Source organism: Lipotes vexillifer, unplaced genomic scaffold (assembly GCF_000442215.2).
Source record: "Lipotes vexillifer unplaced genomic scaffold, Lipotes_vexillifer_v1.1 scaffold382, whole genome shotgun sequence".
In the NCBI taxonomy this organism is placed as follows: domain Eukaryota; kingdom Metazoa; phylum Chordata; class Mammalia; order Artiodactyla; family Lipotidae; genus Lipotes; species Lipotes vexillifer.
Window position 1 is genome coordinate 7,786,957 of NW_006780611.1, and position 13,262 is coordinate 7,800,218.

A 13,262-nucleotide genomic window follows, 5' to 3' on the forward strand; every position below is an offset into this window, starting at 1 on the left:
GCTCTTCCTCCTCTGACACAGGAGTACCTGTGTCCTCGGCACTGCCTAGCCCAGGGCCTCCCCTGAGCAGCAGGGGGCTCTCACTTTGTTGGGTGCCGACTGACCCCTGGCTGGGAGACTTGCGGCCTGGCTCAGCCCCAGGATAATACACATCCCGACAACAAAGTAAAATCCCGCCTCTGTAACTGGGACACGGTCTGGCTAAAGCAGACAGGTTTATCCGTGTCACTATAGACTTCTAGATGTTCCACTGATTCTCACAGAAGCGTAAGAAGGCCCATTTCACAGGTGAGGTAAGTGGGGTCCGGAGGGGTGCTGTGGTTTAGCCACTGCTCTAGGGAACAGCCACGCCGGTCCACTGAGCTTCCTTTTCACAACTGCACAGACTCGACAGACCTGGTGGGGTAGGGGTCATTCCCATTTGACTGAGCAGAAGCGGAGGCTCAGAGAGGTTACTAACCCCGTCACGGGTAAGTGGCCCGAGGACAGGGACCTGGTGCGAGGCAGGGGCTCATGCTTTTCTGTAAGACGGCACAGCTGCACCATGGGCACCAGGCACGAGCAGCTTCTACCCTGGCATCCTGTCCTTGGCCTCACACTGCCACCGGCCCCACCCTCTGATGGCAAGCAAGCAAGATGCCTCATGCCTGGGCCACAGCCAGGTCCGGCACAGAAGCCCCATTCCTGAGCCAGGCCTGAGAGTGGCATCTTGGGTGGGCAGGATGCAGGGGGGTCAGGGGGATAGGAGGTGGTGAAGACTCAGTGTTCTCTCTTTAGCAGTTGACGCTGCAGGTCCAGCCTGAGCCCCTCACTGCTTCCCAGCCAAGCTCCTGGCCAGGAGCAAAAATAAACCATGTGGCGGTTGGGGAACAGGACTGAACAGGAGAGGGGCAGAGAGGACAGGAGCAACTAGGAAGAAAAAGGACTAGGAGCGAGGGGGTACGGAGACAGGGGGAAGGCCAAGGGGGCCGGGCAGCCCTGTCAGCCAGACTGGCCCAGGCCTACCCCACCGGCCAGCCTCCGCTGCTCCCTGGCTCACTGCCACACCCAGGCAGGCCTCAAGAGGGACCAGAGGCCCAGGCTTCTCCTAAGGTGACCAGTGCGTGGGCCTGCCATGGTGAGGGAGTCATCCCTCGTGTGTGGATGGTGAGAGGCCTCACCTCACATTCACTGTCTCCTGGGCCCTGGGACCACCCTTCCATTCCCACTGTCACCTAAAGTTACAATGATCCCCACCTCCTGGGGAGGGTGTGAGGGTCAGGGACGACGGGGGCCCTGTGCAGAGCAGGGACTCGGCAAGCTGTAGCCAGCTCCTGTGAGCCTCATACTCGCCCCAGGAGATGGCAGGCAGGATTATGATCCCCATTTCATATGAGGAACCCTAGGGGTGATGGGGATGGTGCAGGTGGGGAAGGAGCTGAGCGAGCTCTAGACAAGCTGTCAGAGAACCCGGGACCTACTCCGCTCCGTGCGCCCTGGGCAAGTCTCTAGCGTGTTCTGAGCCTCGTCTTCCCGCCTGCAAACGCTACTGTGCCCCAGCTCACGTGCTCAGGACCAGGGTGAGGATCCAGAGGGGTGGGAGGTGATACAAGCAGTGGTGGAAAAGGTTGAGGAATACCAGGACATTTACATGGTCTCCAAGGACCTCCCTGGAAGATATTCATTAATTACAAAGGAGGAAAGTGTAACTTCATAGTGGAGAAAGCTTTACTGTGGAGGCACTTTCAATCAAGTTACCAAGGTATCGCTGGTGAAGGGACAGATGGAGATGACGTGCCCGCCCGATCAGACAAACCCAAAGGGACGGGCCTTTTACAAAACAACTGCCTCTTCAAAAATGCCAATGTCACGAAAGACAAAGAAAGACTGAGGAACTGCTCTAGATTAAAGGCGATTAAAGACACTACAGATGAATGCAGTGTGTTGATGGGATTTGGGGAGGATTCACAAAATCTGAATAATAGTACACCACGATTTGGATAAGTACACCAGTGTGAATTTTGTGATGTTGATAACTGTACTGTGGTTATTATGTAAGAAAGTGTCCTGATATTTACTTACTTATTTATTTATTTTTTGGCCACATGGCACGTGGGATCTTTGTTCCCTGACCGGGGATCGAACCTGCGCACCCTGCATTGGACGCGTGGTATCTTAACCACTGGATGGTCAGGGAAGTCCTTACTTTTACACTTAAGTTTTTAGTGGTAATGGGGCATCATGTCTACAACTTACTCCCTAGTGGTTCAGAAAAGTATATTTCTGTAAATAAATGTGTATGTGTGTACGTACACACGCATACACACAGGACAAAGTGAGTGTGGGAAGTGGTAAAATGTTAACACCTGGGGAATCCAGAAAAAGGTATACACAAATTCTTCATACGCTTCTTACAATTTCCTGGTCAATAAATTATGTCCAGGTAAAGGGATGGGGACGGCCCTCATGGGGGCTGGCCTCACCCCCAGGGCCAGCCCGGGGTCTCACCAAGCTGCTGCTGGCCTTCCCTGCGTGTGCCTCCATCTGCTGCCAGTATTTCTTGGATTCCTGGACGATGTCTTCGTGGGTCATGCCTGGCGAGGGGGGAGCAGACACAGCGTCCCTGGAGCTCAGTGAGGAGAAAGGCAGGGAGACTCTGCAAGGTGCTGGTGCCACCCCAGGCCCAGGGAGGAGCCCCACTCCCCAGTTAGGCCGCGGAAAGATGAGGGGAACAGGCAAACCACTCATCCTGTCTGGGCCTGTTGGTTCATCTGCAGTTGGGAACAGAGGCCTGCTCCAGGCTCACACAGAGAATAAAATGCAGGAGCAAGATGTGGGCTCGGCAGCATGGCCAGGGGCCTCTCCGCACCCACGCCCGTGGCCCTGTCCCTCGGGCCAGCTGCTCAGCCCCCTCCCTTGGCCTCCGCCTCCCTCAGTGGGGCCTCAAGCCTGACCCCTGCTTGGCAGCCTCTAGCGTGCTGGTTCTTAAGGCTCTATGCCTAGCCCGGCCCGGCTCCCCAGATCACCGAGGGGCCAGGGCGCTTCACTGCTAGTCGGCAAAGGGCAAATACCCAAACCTTGTGGCCCAGACCCTCCCAATCTGACTGTGGACACTGTGTCCACCTCCGAGGGGCAGCTCACAGCCTCTTCCATGAGGCCCATCCTCCTCCCAGCCCCTTACAGCCTTCTAGTCCCTCTTCCAGAGCTAATTTAGTTTTCGACCTGGTCCTATGGTTACTGCTCCCCCACGGCCACTCGCCATCAGGGGCTTACTCTGGGCAAGGCATGTGCTTGACATCCATCTTCTTGCTGATGGATGTACCTCTAGCCCAGGGCTCTCCCATGACCTTGCAGACCCCCACACGTGGCTACCTGCTCAACCTCTCCACTTGAAGTCCAACAGGCAGCTCAGACTCCCCACGTCCCACTCGAGCCCTGATGTGATCCCCCCAACCTGTTCCTCCTGCAGCCTCCCCTCCTCAGAACACGGCAACCCCACTGGGGTCGACCTGATGCCGTCCTTCGTCTCATACTTCATATCTGGTCCATCAGCTCCCGTTGGCTCCACCACCAAAACACACCCAGAATCTCATCACTTCTACCACTTCCACCCGCTGCCACCCTGGCTTGAGCCACACCCTCCCAGGTCTCCCTCCATCTGCCCTTGGCCCCTCAGTTCTCCACGCAGCAGCCAGAGCAACTTCTTAAAGACACCGATCAGGTCATACAACTCCACCTACTCAACCCCCTACCCCCAAACCCTGCACACCGTATTTATTTATTTTTTTGCGGTACGCGGGCCTCTCACTGTTGTAGCCTCTCCCGTTGCGGAACACAGGCTCCGGACGCGCAGGCTCAGCGGCCATGGCTCACGGGCCCAGCTGCTCCGCGGCATGTGGGATCCTCCCGGACCGGGGCACGAACCCGTGTCCCCTGCATTGGCAGGCGGACTTTCAACCACTGCGCCACCAGAGAAGCCCTGCACACTGTATTTAGAACAACCCCAACTATTTCTATTTACCATCTAGAGGTTTTTTCACGCTCGGGTCCCTGCCAACCTCTTAGGCCTCATCTCTGACACGGCCCCCTGCCCCCCAGGGGTAAGCTGCTCTGCCCTCATATCCTCACATACAGAAGGACATCCTTCCTTCTGTACAAAGCCTGCTCCTGCCTCAGGGCCTCCAGCCTTGCTGTTCCCTCTGCCTGGAATGCTCTCCCTGCCCTTCCTTGCTCAAATGTCACCTCCTCTGAGAGGCCTTCCCAGACTATCTTATCCCAAATGCCCCCACCCCAAGTCCCTCTCCATCCTGTTGCTTGCTTTACTTTCCTCACAGAACTGACGCACATCTGAAATTCTATCACCCTATTTCATCAGCTCAAAGAAGACAACGACTGGTAGACACGCCATTATTTTATGTTCCACACATACAACAACAATGCTGCTAGGCAGACGATGACAGGCGTGGGGCACAGTGTGCACCCCGGAGCAGATGGACGTAGGGCCTAGTACCTCCCTGTCAGACTGTCTGTCTTGCCCTCGCGTACACACACCAGGGCCCCGACTCGTTTTTGCTCAAGCCCCTGACAGCGCAGGTGCTCAGGGAGTCCCATTAGGTGAGCGAGAAAGCGAGCGGCTTTTCACCTCCTCATTCCTGAGGCCGAGCTGACATCACCGCCTCACAGAGGACCACTGGAGGCTCAGTGAGGGGCCGCTGATGACCAGATCCCCCAGGTGGCCCGCGGGGCTCTGCCTCCCTGCCCTTCTCCCCGCGTGTCCCCCTGGCAGTGCCATACAGGGAGAAACCCAGGGTCTTCTGGGCCTGCAAGCTCCCTGATGCAGAGCCTGCGCATCTTGTTGACGTCCAGGAAGCACTGGCCCCTCTGCAGCCGCACAGCCCGGCACTGCCCTCACCTGAGTACTGCTGCAGCAGCCAGACTTTGAGCTCTATGAAGCTGTGGGCAAAGTGGCAGCTGTCCTCCCGCAGGCAGCCGTAGCGCACCTCGTGGCGGCACACGTCGAACTGGAAGTGCTCCTGGAACTGGCGGACCTTGGAGTACTTGAGGGAGGTGGAGCGGACGATGTGCACCAGGCACCTGGGGGGCGGGATGGGGGGCGCACAATGCAGTCCGCATCCCGCCCATTCCCGGTCGGGGCCCCCTCCCCAGGGTCAGTGCCGTTCACCCAAGGGAGGGGCTTCTCCCTGGGTGCCTCCCGCCTATTAACTGCTGGCACAGGAGGGAAGAGGTGGGGGTCCTACGCTCAGGCAGTTCTGGTTTGGGCCTCAGCTGTGTGCCCCTCTCCTGGCCTCGACCTGCAGACAGCTCAAAGCCACAGCTGCCCGCAGAAGAAGGGCACCAGACCCCACCTGCTGCGAGGCTGGGAGAAGGGGGCATCTCTCTCAGGTTCCCCAGCTCGATGCTCCAGAGCTGGTCCTGCACCCGGAGGAGTAATAATCGAGTATCTCCTCTGGGCTGGGAATTTTAATTATCTTCATAGCAACCCTACGAGACTGGGATCATCATTCGCTTTACGGATGAGAAAACCAAGGGTCACAGTGGCCAGAGGACATAAAACAGACTATTGTCCAAGGTGGGATTTGGACCCAACTCTGTCTGACCCCAGGGCCTGGGCTCCATCAGCCATGCTGGGGCACAGCCAAGAGGAGTCAGAGGGAGCGCAGGCGGGTGCCGGAGCCCACCCAGCCCCTCCCACTCCCTGTCCGACGCCCATGTCGGGACAGTGGAGGGTGCTGGATGGGAGTCAGGGATGTGGCCCCCACCTGCCAGCTGAGTAAGCTGCTTCCATGCCTCAGCTCTCTCATCTGTTCATCAGAGACACTCCTCCCCACGGGACTGCCGAGATCATTAAAATACCCAAGAGAATGCTTGGAATATAGAAGATGCTCAATAAATGTGGTTCTGTCCTTTCCAGGCAGATGCTGGACCTGAGTCCCAAATCCTACCCCTTGCCTTGACATCCTAGGCCCACCCTCTGCTCCCCAGGCATCCAAGCTGCCCCAGGGGGCTCTCCACCCGCCCCACCCCAGGCCTGGCCATGGGTCCGGCTGTGGGTCCCACTCACTTGTTGTTATAGAAGCTGTGCTTGGCAGCCAGGTTGGAGCAGACAGACGGAGAGTCCTTGGTGCCTTTGCTGATGATCCGGGGTTTACTGTCAAAGCAGATCTGCCCAAGGAGGGGGTGGGCTGGGATCCAGCATGGCCACCCAGGAGGGAATGACTGGGTCCCTGCAAGCCCTGCCCTGATTCAGGGGAGTGAGGAAGGGAATCCCAGGTCTGTGGTCCCCACCTCTCTGATCCCACCACTCCAAACGCCTGGGGCAGGGGTTACTCCATATCTCTGAGCCTCAGTTTCCTCAAATGTAACCTGGGGAAAACCACACCTGCTCTGTCCCACAGCTTCACTGTGAAGCTGGAAAAAGATCTAATGGAACTGCAGCTCCTTTGTAAAGTATATGCAGCCAGCAGGCTGTGGGCTGTGATCCCCTGAAGGGAGAGGGCAGCCACCCTGCTCTAAGAGTCGGAGGGAAGGGCCGGCTGTGTGATGGATGGGGGCTGGCCGAGCGGCACCGAACCCTGCCAGCAACCTGGACCCAGCACCCTCACTTCATGGAGATGGACCTGACACCGTCCCTGCCCTCATCACACTACGCCTGGGTGGGGAGGCAGGGGGCCAGCAGCGTCTTCCGTGACAGCTTTGGGGAGGAAATGAACAGCTTGGTAGCGCTGCTGGGATCAGAGTTGAGCCTCAGAGGGTCCAAGACGTAGACACACGGGGAGGGCACCCCACGGAGAGGGCACAGCGCGGACACAGGCAGGGAAGTGGGCAGAAAGGTGCAGTGGGCATTGAAGCCAGCACAGCTAGACGAGGGGGCATGGGGCGGATCGGGATGAGTCCCTAGAGCACCTGAGTCTGGCCTACAATGGCAGGAAGCAAAGAGCAGATGTGGTTACTTCTCTTTCTGGCCTCAGTTTCCAGCTCCAAACAATGATGGGACTGGATAGGATCTGGGCTCTAGCGCGATGGGAGCGTATGGGTCTAACTTTCTGAAACTCCCAGGACCTGTGGATTCTAAGGTCAGGCCTCCAAAACCCGCGAGTCCCAGGGCCAACAGTCCATAGTGGAGTCCGCGGGAGCCCCTCCCCAGCCCCGTCTGCGAATCGACCGTGGAGGGGCCGGTACCTCACAGAGGAACGTGAAGATGCCCTGGTGCTCCTTGAGGAGCTTGGCGATGGTGAGGCTGCCGCGCTTGACGCCCCCCAGCGGGTCGAAGAGCAGGTCGCGGTTGAGGGTGCCCTTCCGCTCCTCCGTCCACACGTCGATCTCCTCCTGATGGTAGGCGAAGGTGCAGTTATCCCCGTACTTACAGTCCTGCTTGTTAATCATGTCTGCAAAGAGGCAACAGGACACACGTTCCGCCAGGCGGGATGGCAGCCCACAGCACCCCTGGTGGGGCCTGCGGAGCAGGAAGGCTTGGCAGGGGTGGAGCGGCGGAGCCCAGGGAAAGTGCTTCCCAGGCCAGGCCCTTCTTTGTTCTACACTTGGGTGTGGGGGCCGGATCTGCACCTTCACATGCAAAGCATGGCGGTCGCCGCGGCTCCACAACCCCACAAGGCTGCCTGGTATGGGTCAGGCAAGACGAGAGGTGGGAAAAGGGCTTTGTAGACATATACAAGCCGTTTTATCATTATTATTATTATTCTGCACCAGGAAAATATACCACTGGTTCAGGAAGGCATGGGCCTTGGGGTACAGCAGACTTGGGCTGGGATCCCGTTATTCCTGAGCCTTAGCTGTCTGTCCATAAACAGAGAACGCGGTTGTTGTGTGGATTAAGTGAAACAATAAATAAAACTCCTGGGGGCCAGGGAGCAGGGAAGGCAGCAGGTTTATAATCCAGAGACCCGCCATTTCCTGGGGGTGGGAACTGTTTTTCTTTCTTTTTCTCCCTCCCTCACCCTCTTTCTAAGTCTGCCCCATTCCAGCCCCCTGCCAAGCTTGCAGGCACACGAGGACGAGCAGGCCGGATGGCCAGGTGACCCCACAGACTGCTCTGCACTGCGACCAGCTCCGCACCCAGCAGGGAGGCCTGCAGGGAAGGGCTTCCCAAGATCCAGGTGCTGCTTGAAGGAGGAGCAGAGGATGACTAAGTTCAAAGGGTACAGCATGTGCAAAGGAGTCAGGGTTCAGCGTATCTGGGGAATGCTTAGGGCAGACGGGGACTTGTAGGCCTCGTAGAATTGGGACTCCATCCACGCTGGCCAGGGCATGGCTGGCAGGGGCCTGCGGGCTCAGAAATGACAAGTCTTTAAGATCCACCTGGGAAGACAAAGAGCTGATCCAGAAAGCCTGGGTGGGCTACTGCCACGGGCTGGGTCGGGGGACAAAGGCGGAGCCTGGAGCGGACTCCCCAAGTCTCCTTCCTCACCCAGAGCTGTCATGAGGATGTGTGATGGTGGGTACAGAAGAGCGACACTATAAAGCACTTAACAATATCAAGACTGTTTATGTCCTGCTGCGCAGACTGCACCGAGATGCTTAGTTGGGGGGTAGAAGAAAGCAAATGAGGCACCTGCCAAATGTCCACTAAACGTCAACCAAATGACATGAGCCAGAAGTGAGGAAAATGACAACATATTAAATTTTAAATGCTAATATCTATCGAGCCCTTACTATGGGCCAGTCCCCAGTGCTTTACATGGATTCTCTCTCCATATCCTTCCAACAGCCCTTTGGAACCCTGCAGTGTAACAGAAACCAGCTCTCCATGAACCACCTGAGCCTTGCACCCGGGAGCGCATTCTGCTGGTGAGGCCCCAGCTTGAGCGTAACATCCGAACACTCCCACCTGTCTGTGGAGCTGGTCAGGGCAGGAGCTGCTCGATCTGAGATGGGAATCCCTCCTTCATGGACCACACCTGTCTGTCTACCTGTCTGCCTGTGATGAGAAGCAGAGCTGCGGCCGGGCGTGAGAAGCTGGGCCTGGGCCGTGCCACCTGCCCCTGCTGCAGCCCACCCACCTTTGCACAGGTAGTAGGAGCCCACGAAGCTGGTCTTGGTTGGCCGGGGCCGGATCCGCTTCCAGGTCTGGTCCTCGGAGCTCCGGAGGCGGCCGAGCAGGATGTCCCGCTTGCACTTGTGCTCAAGGCCCTCACGGTAGGTGTAGTCGCCCGCCCTGGGGCCTGTGGGGGCAGGGAGGACAGGGACTGGTTCCGGAAGCAGAACTGAAGGGTGACAGCCAACGGGCCCGAGTAATGGGGACTGGCCGCCCTGCTGCCTAAAAGCCTGCCTCCTTCCCCTGGGCCTCCCGCCAGCTCCTGCCATCCCTTCCCTGCCACATACTCCCTGGGGACAGGGGGCTTGGGCAGAGGGGAGCCCCTTTTCAGCACCCATCCCCTTTCCACCACCACCCCAACTCTACAGTGAGCCTGACCACTTCAGTGTTTCTTTGGACCAAATTATGAAGACAGTGCCTGGCACAGAGCAGGCTCTGCCCCTTTCTTTTCCTGCCCCGGAAAAGCGCTGCCAGACTCAGCCTCCCTCCCCTGCTCCTTTGCCTCTTCCCTGGTGCTCTCAAATCTTCTGACCAAAGGCCTCCTCTCCCCAACAATGCGGGGAGGTCTCCCCAAAGAGACCAAGAGGACCAAGGTCCCTTGTGGGGACCCACGTGACGTGGCTGGGCCAGCACCAGGTGTGCAGCGTCTCTGCTTCCCCAGCACGGCGGGCAGCGAGCAGTGGGCGTGCGGATCGGGGAGGCTGGTGTGGTCTGTGCAAGGAAGAAACATCCTCACAGGCATAGCCACCCAGCAAGACGGCGCTCTGCTGCCCACCCGCACGGGACCGCGGGCTTTGGCAGGACGGCTCTGTCAGGGGTGACATGCGTGTGAGGGGGAGCGGGGAGGGAGTGGACAACAGCAACTAGATGACCTCTGAGGCCCTGTCAACGTCAGCACCTCTGAGAGGGAGAACTCTAGACTGGTAAGATCTGTAACCCTGAGGTACCAAGAGAATATTCTAAAATGTGTGAACTATGGGATTCTGGCAAATGAAATACTGCGAGTCTTAGAGTCTAGAATTCTGAAATTCTGGGACTTCCCTGGTGGTGCAGCGGTTAAGAATCCGCCTGCCAATGCGGGGGACACAGGTTCAAGCCCTGGTCCGGAAGATCCCACATGTCGCGACGCAACTAAGCCCGTGCGCCACAACTACTGAGCCTGCGCTCTAGAGCCCACGTGCTGCAACTACTGACGCCCACGAGCCTACAGCCCGTGCTCCGCAACAAGAGAAGCCACCGCAATGAGAAGCCCGCACACCGCAATGAAGAGTAGCCCCCGCTCTCTGCAACTAGATAAAGCCTGCGCACGGCAACAAAGACCCAACGCAGCCAAAAATAAATAAATTAAAAAAAAAAAAAGATGATTCTAGAATTCTGAAATTCTAGGTGTGCTGAAAAGTGTCTACCAACACTGGGCATCGACTGTGAATTGCTCCTACAGTCTCCCTTGGATTTGAGGGCTGGAAGCCTAGGAAGTACATTTCACAGACTCCTCTGCCCGCTGCGTTCTAGGCAAGGTTTGAATTCACCCAGCAAGAGGTGGACGGAGAGGATGTGGACAGAGCTGCAGGCCGCCTTTCCTCGGCAGATGTGTTTTTGCAGCAGCCAGCTGGACCCTGCCTTCCTCAGCCTCTGGGCTGTGGGGTGGCCGTGATGCTGGCCAGCAATCCCGGCAGCCCCCTGGGCTCTGTGTGAGAGCGGTGGACCCTGGCTTCTGGGCTTCAGCTTGTGCAGAAGTGGCCCAAAGGCCCGGTGGAAGCTCTGGCCTTCCACTCCTCTAGGCTTCCCGGCAGTTTTCAAAGTCCCCGCCTCCCACATGACACCCCTGTCTGCTCGGAGTAGCCGGCGGGGCTTCTGTCTTCCCATACTTATCTCTGACTGGTACACTGGGATTCTGTCATTCTGGGATTCTACACTCCTGAGATTCCCGGCATCTCTGGGCAGAGGGGTGGAGTATGAAGGTGTGACCTTACCTGTTTTGGGGTAGCAGAGCTGGCACGCCTGCTTGAACTCGTGGGTGGCAGCCAAGGGGTTCTTGATGAGCAAGGCGGTGTTGGGCATGGAAGGCTCTGGCTGTGACAGGGGGAGGTTGGCCATTTGGGGCGCTGGACGATGGCCAGTGCCACCAGAACCAGCCTGGGCACCAGAGGTTGGGGGGCACTGTGACATCCCCCAATCCCACCCAAGAGCAGAACTGCAGCCCAGGACCCTCCCTCTTCCTCCACCCTCCCAGCTGGGGAGCCCCTTGTAACATGATCCAAGAATCCAGCAGGGTTAGATCAGCCTAGTGGAGATGCACGGGTGACAGTGACCTTGGCCCAGAACCTTTCCTTGAGTTAAAACCCAACATGAAAGTGGAGAAGCAGGAGTGGCCCTGATTGGGGCCTAAGCACAGGCCCTCCCCGACTCCCATCCTCTCTCCCAAGCCCCCAAGGCATCAACAGATGGGGAAGAAAGCAAAACTCAGAGAGGTTAGGTGGCTTCCCCAGGGCCACACAGCTAGTGTCTAGGCCAAGGCCAGAGTACAGGCCACCTAAGTCCTGGTCAAGTGCTCTCCTCAACTCAAACCTGGCTGAGTCCTGAGACCACGGATGTTACTGACCCTGGAGAGGTTACTTAACTCCTCTGAGCCTCGATGTCCGATATGGCCAGACAAGGGCAGGCGGTGCCCTCTGCTCACCCTCCCAGCACACGGCTGGGCCAGGAAGGATTTGGAAGGGCTGGGAAGAGACCATCTCTGGCCTGTCCGCTCTTGGCCTCCATGGGGGATGCAGCACCTTATCCCACGATGAGGGCTCACCCCTGACTCTGGAGACCACAAGCACTTCCCCTCCGTCCCCCGGAGAGCACGAGGTACCCGCGCCCCGATTCTCGCCGAGTCACTCACCGAGGGGGCTGGTCTCTGAGTACCGCTCAGGGGACGATGGTCCTGTGAGTCGGCTTCCTCTGGGCAAGAAGACACAGGGGTCACCTGCCCTGCTCTGAAGGGCAGGAGGACCCTCCGAGGACTTTCTCTTCCGTATTTCTAACTAGGAGAAGCCATCCAGGCCACACATCCTCTCCCATTTGGGCCACCGCCCGGGGACAGAGAAATGTCTCAGCCTGGGTGTGTCCACCCTGTGCTTACACCTTCTGCACCCCCATAGCCCCCGGGAGAAAGCCCGAGCTCTTCAGCTTGGCTTGTGGGTCCGGTGAGACTAGCCTCAGGCCTTCAAGGCCCCCAACCCACTCCCCCTCGGGCCAACTCCTCTGCTCACCCGCCAGGCCCTCTATCGCTAGGCCTGTGTTGCACTGCTTACTCTGCCAGCACATGACCCTGCTCAGCTATCGCCTCCTCCAGGAAGTCTCTGTGAAGCCCATCTGTGCCCCCTGCAGCCCCACGCACCCCCCTCGGCAGTGAGCGCCCTGAGCTAGGTCTGACTGTCAGAAAGCCGATCCTGCAGAGGCCCAGGCGGGTCTGATTCCTTGCGGGGTCCCTAGGTCAGAGCGGTGCTGAAGGAGCCCACGACCTGCACCCCTCCCCCAGCCTCAGGACCATCCGCCCACCAATCTGGTGAACCCAGGGCCCTGGAAGGCTGGGTGAAGAGCACCACACTGCAAGCCTGGAATCCTGGACTACCCCAGCCCTGCTCTTTGACCTTAAACAAGACACGCAGCCCCTCAGGCCTCAGCCCCACACTGTGCTGAGCACTACAGGAGACGCAAAGCCAGAAGACGCGGCCCCAGACCGCGAGGCAAAACAAGAGTTATAGTCCCAACTGCACAGGGGGTGGGGGTGAGTGTGTCCCTCCAGGCCTCACCCATGAAGGAGCTGGGCTTGTCCAGGGAGCCACGGGTCGACCCGAAGCTGTCGAGGGTGTCCAGTCGGGTCTCCGAGTACGGCAGCAGGTCCAGGGAGTCCAGCGCCGAGCCTGGCGGGTCGAGGGCATCCAGCACCGAGGCAGCCAGCTTCTTGGAGGGGTCCATGACGAGGCCAAAGGAGGCAGGGGGCAGTGGGCTGGAGACGGGGATGGAGCCACCCACCACAGGTGGCAGCAGCGGGGTCCCGCCGGGGAACACGGGTATCAGCTGGGGCAACTCGCTGGGCACGCCGCTGCCAGGCAGGCCGCCCTGCACCAGAGACTGCAAGGTGGGAACAGGGTGAGGAGAGGGAGGGACTGGAAGAGAACTCGAGCGCCCAGGCTTGGGCAGGCCCGGGTGAGGCGCTCCC

At 58.6% G+C, this 13,262-nt stretch overlaps 1 protein-coding gene across 1 annotated transcript in view; it reads right to left on the reverse strand.

Annotated features, from left to right (window-relative positions):
• ZC3H7B (zinc finger CCCH-type containing 7B) overlaps nucleotides 1-13,262 on the reverse strand; it is a 56,944-nt gene that overhangs the window by 2,718 nt on the left and 40,964 nt on the right. Inside the window, exons 10-17 of the mRNA XM_007453976.1 lie at nucleotides 12,853-13,174; nucleotides 11,940-11,998; nucleotides 11,026-11,125; nucleotides 9,018-9,179; nucleotides 7,180-7,385; nucleotides 6,062-6,162; nucleotides 4,892-5,073; nucleotides 2,488-2,573 (exon numbers count right to left, since the gene is read on the reverse strand). Of these exons, the coding sequence (XP_007454038.1) occupies nucleotides 2,488-2,573; nucleotides 4,892-5,073; nucleotides 6,062-6,162; nucleotides 7,180-7,385; nucleotides 9,018-9,179; nucleotides 11,026-11,125; nucleotides 11,940-11,998; nucleotides 12,853-13,174 (1,218 nt within the window). The remainder of the gene's footprint in view (nucleotides 1-2,487; nucleotides 2,574-4,891; nucleotides 5,074-6,061; nucleotides 6,163-7,179; nucleotides 7,386-9,017; nucleotides 9,180-11,025; nucleotides 11,126-11,939; nucleotides 11,999-12,852; nucleotides 13,175-13,262) is intronic.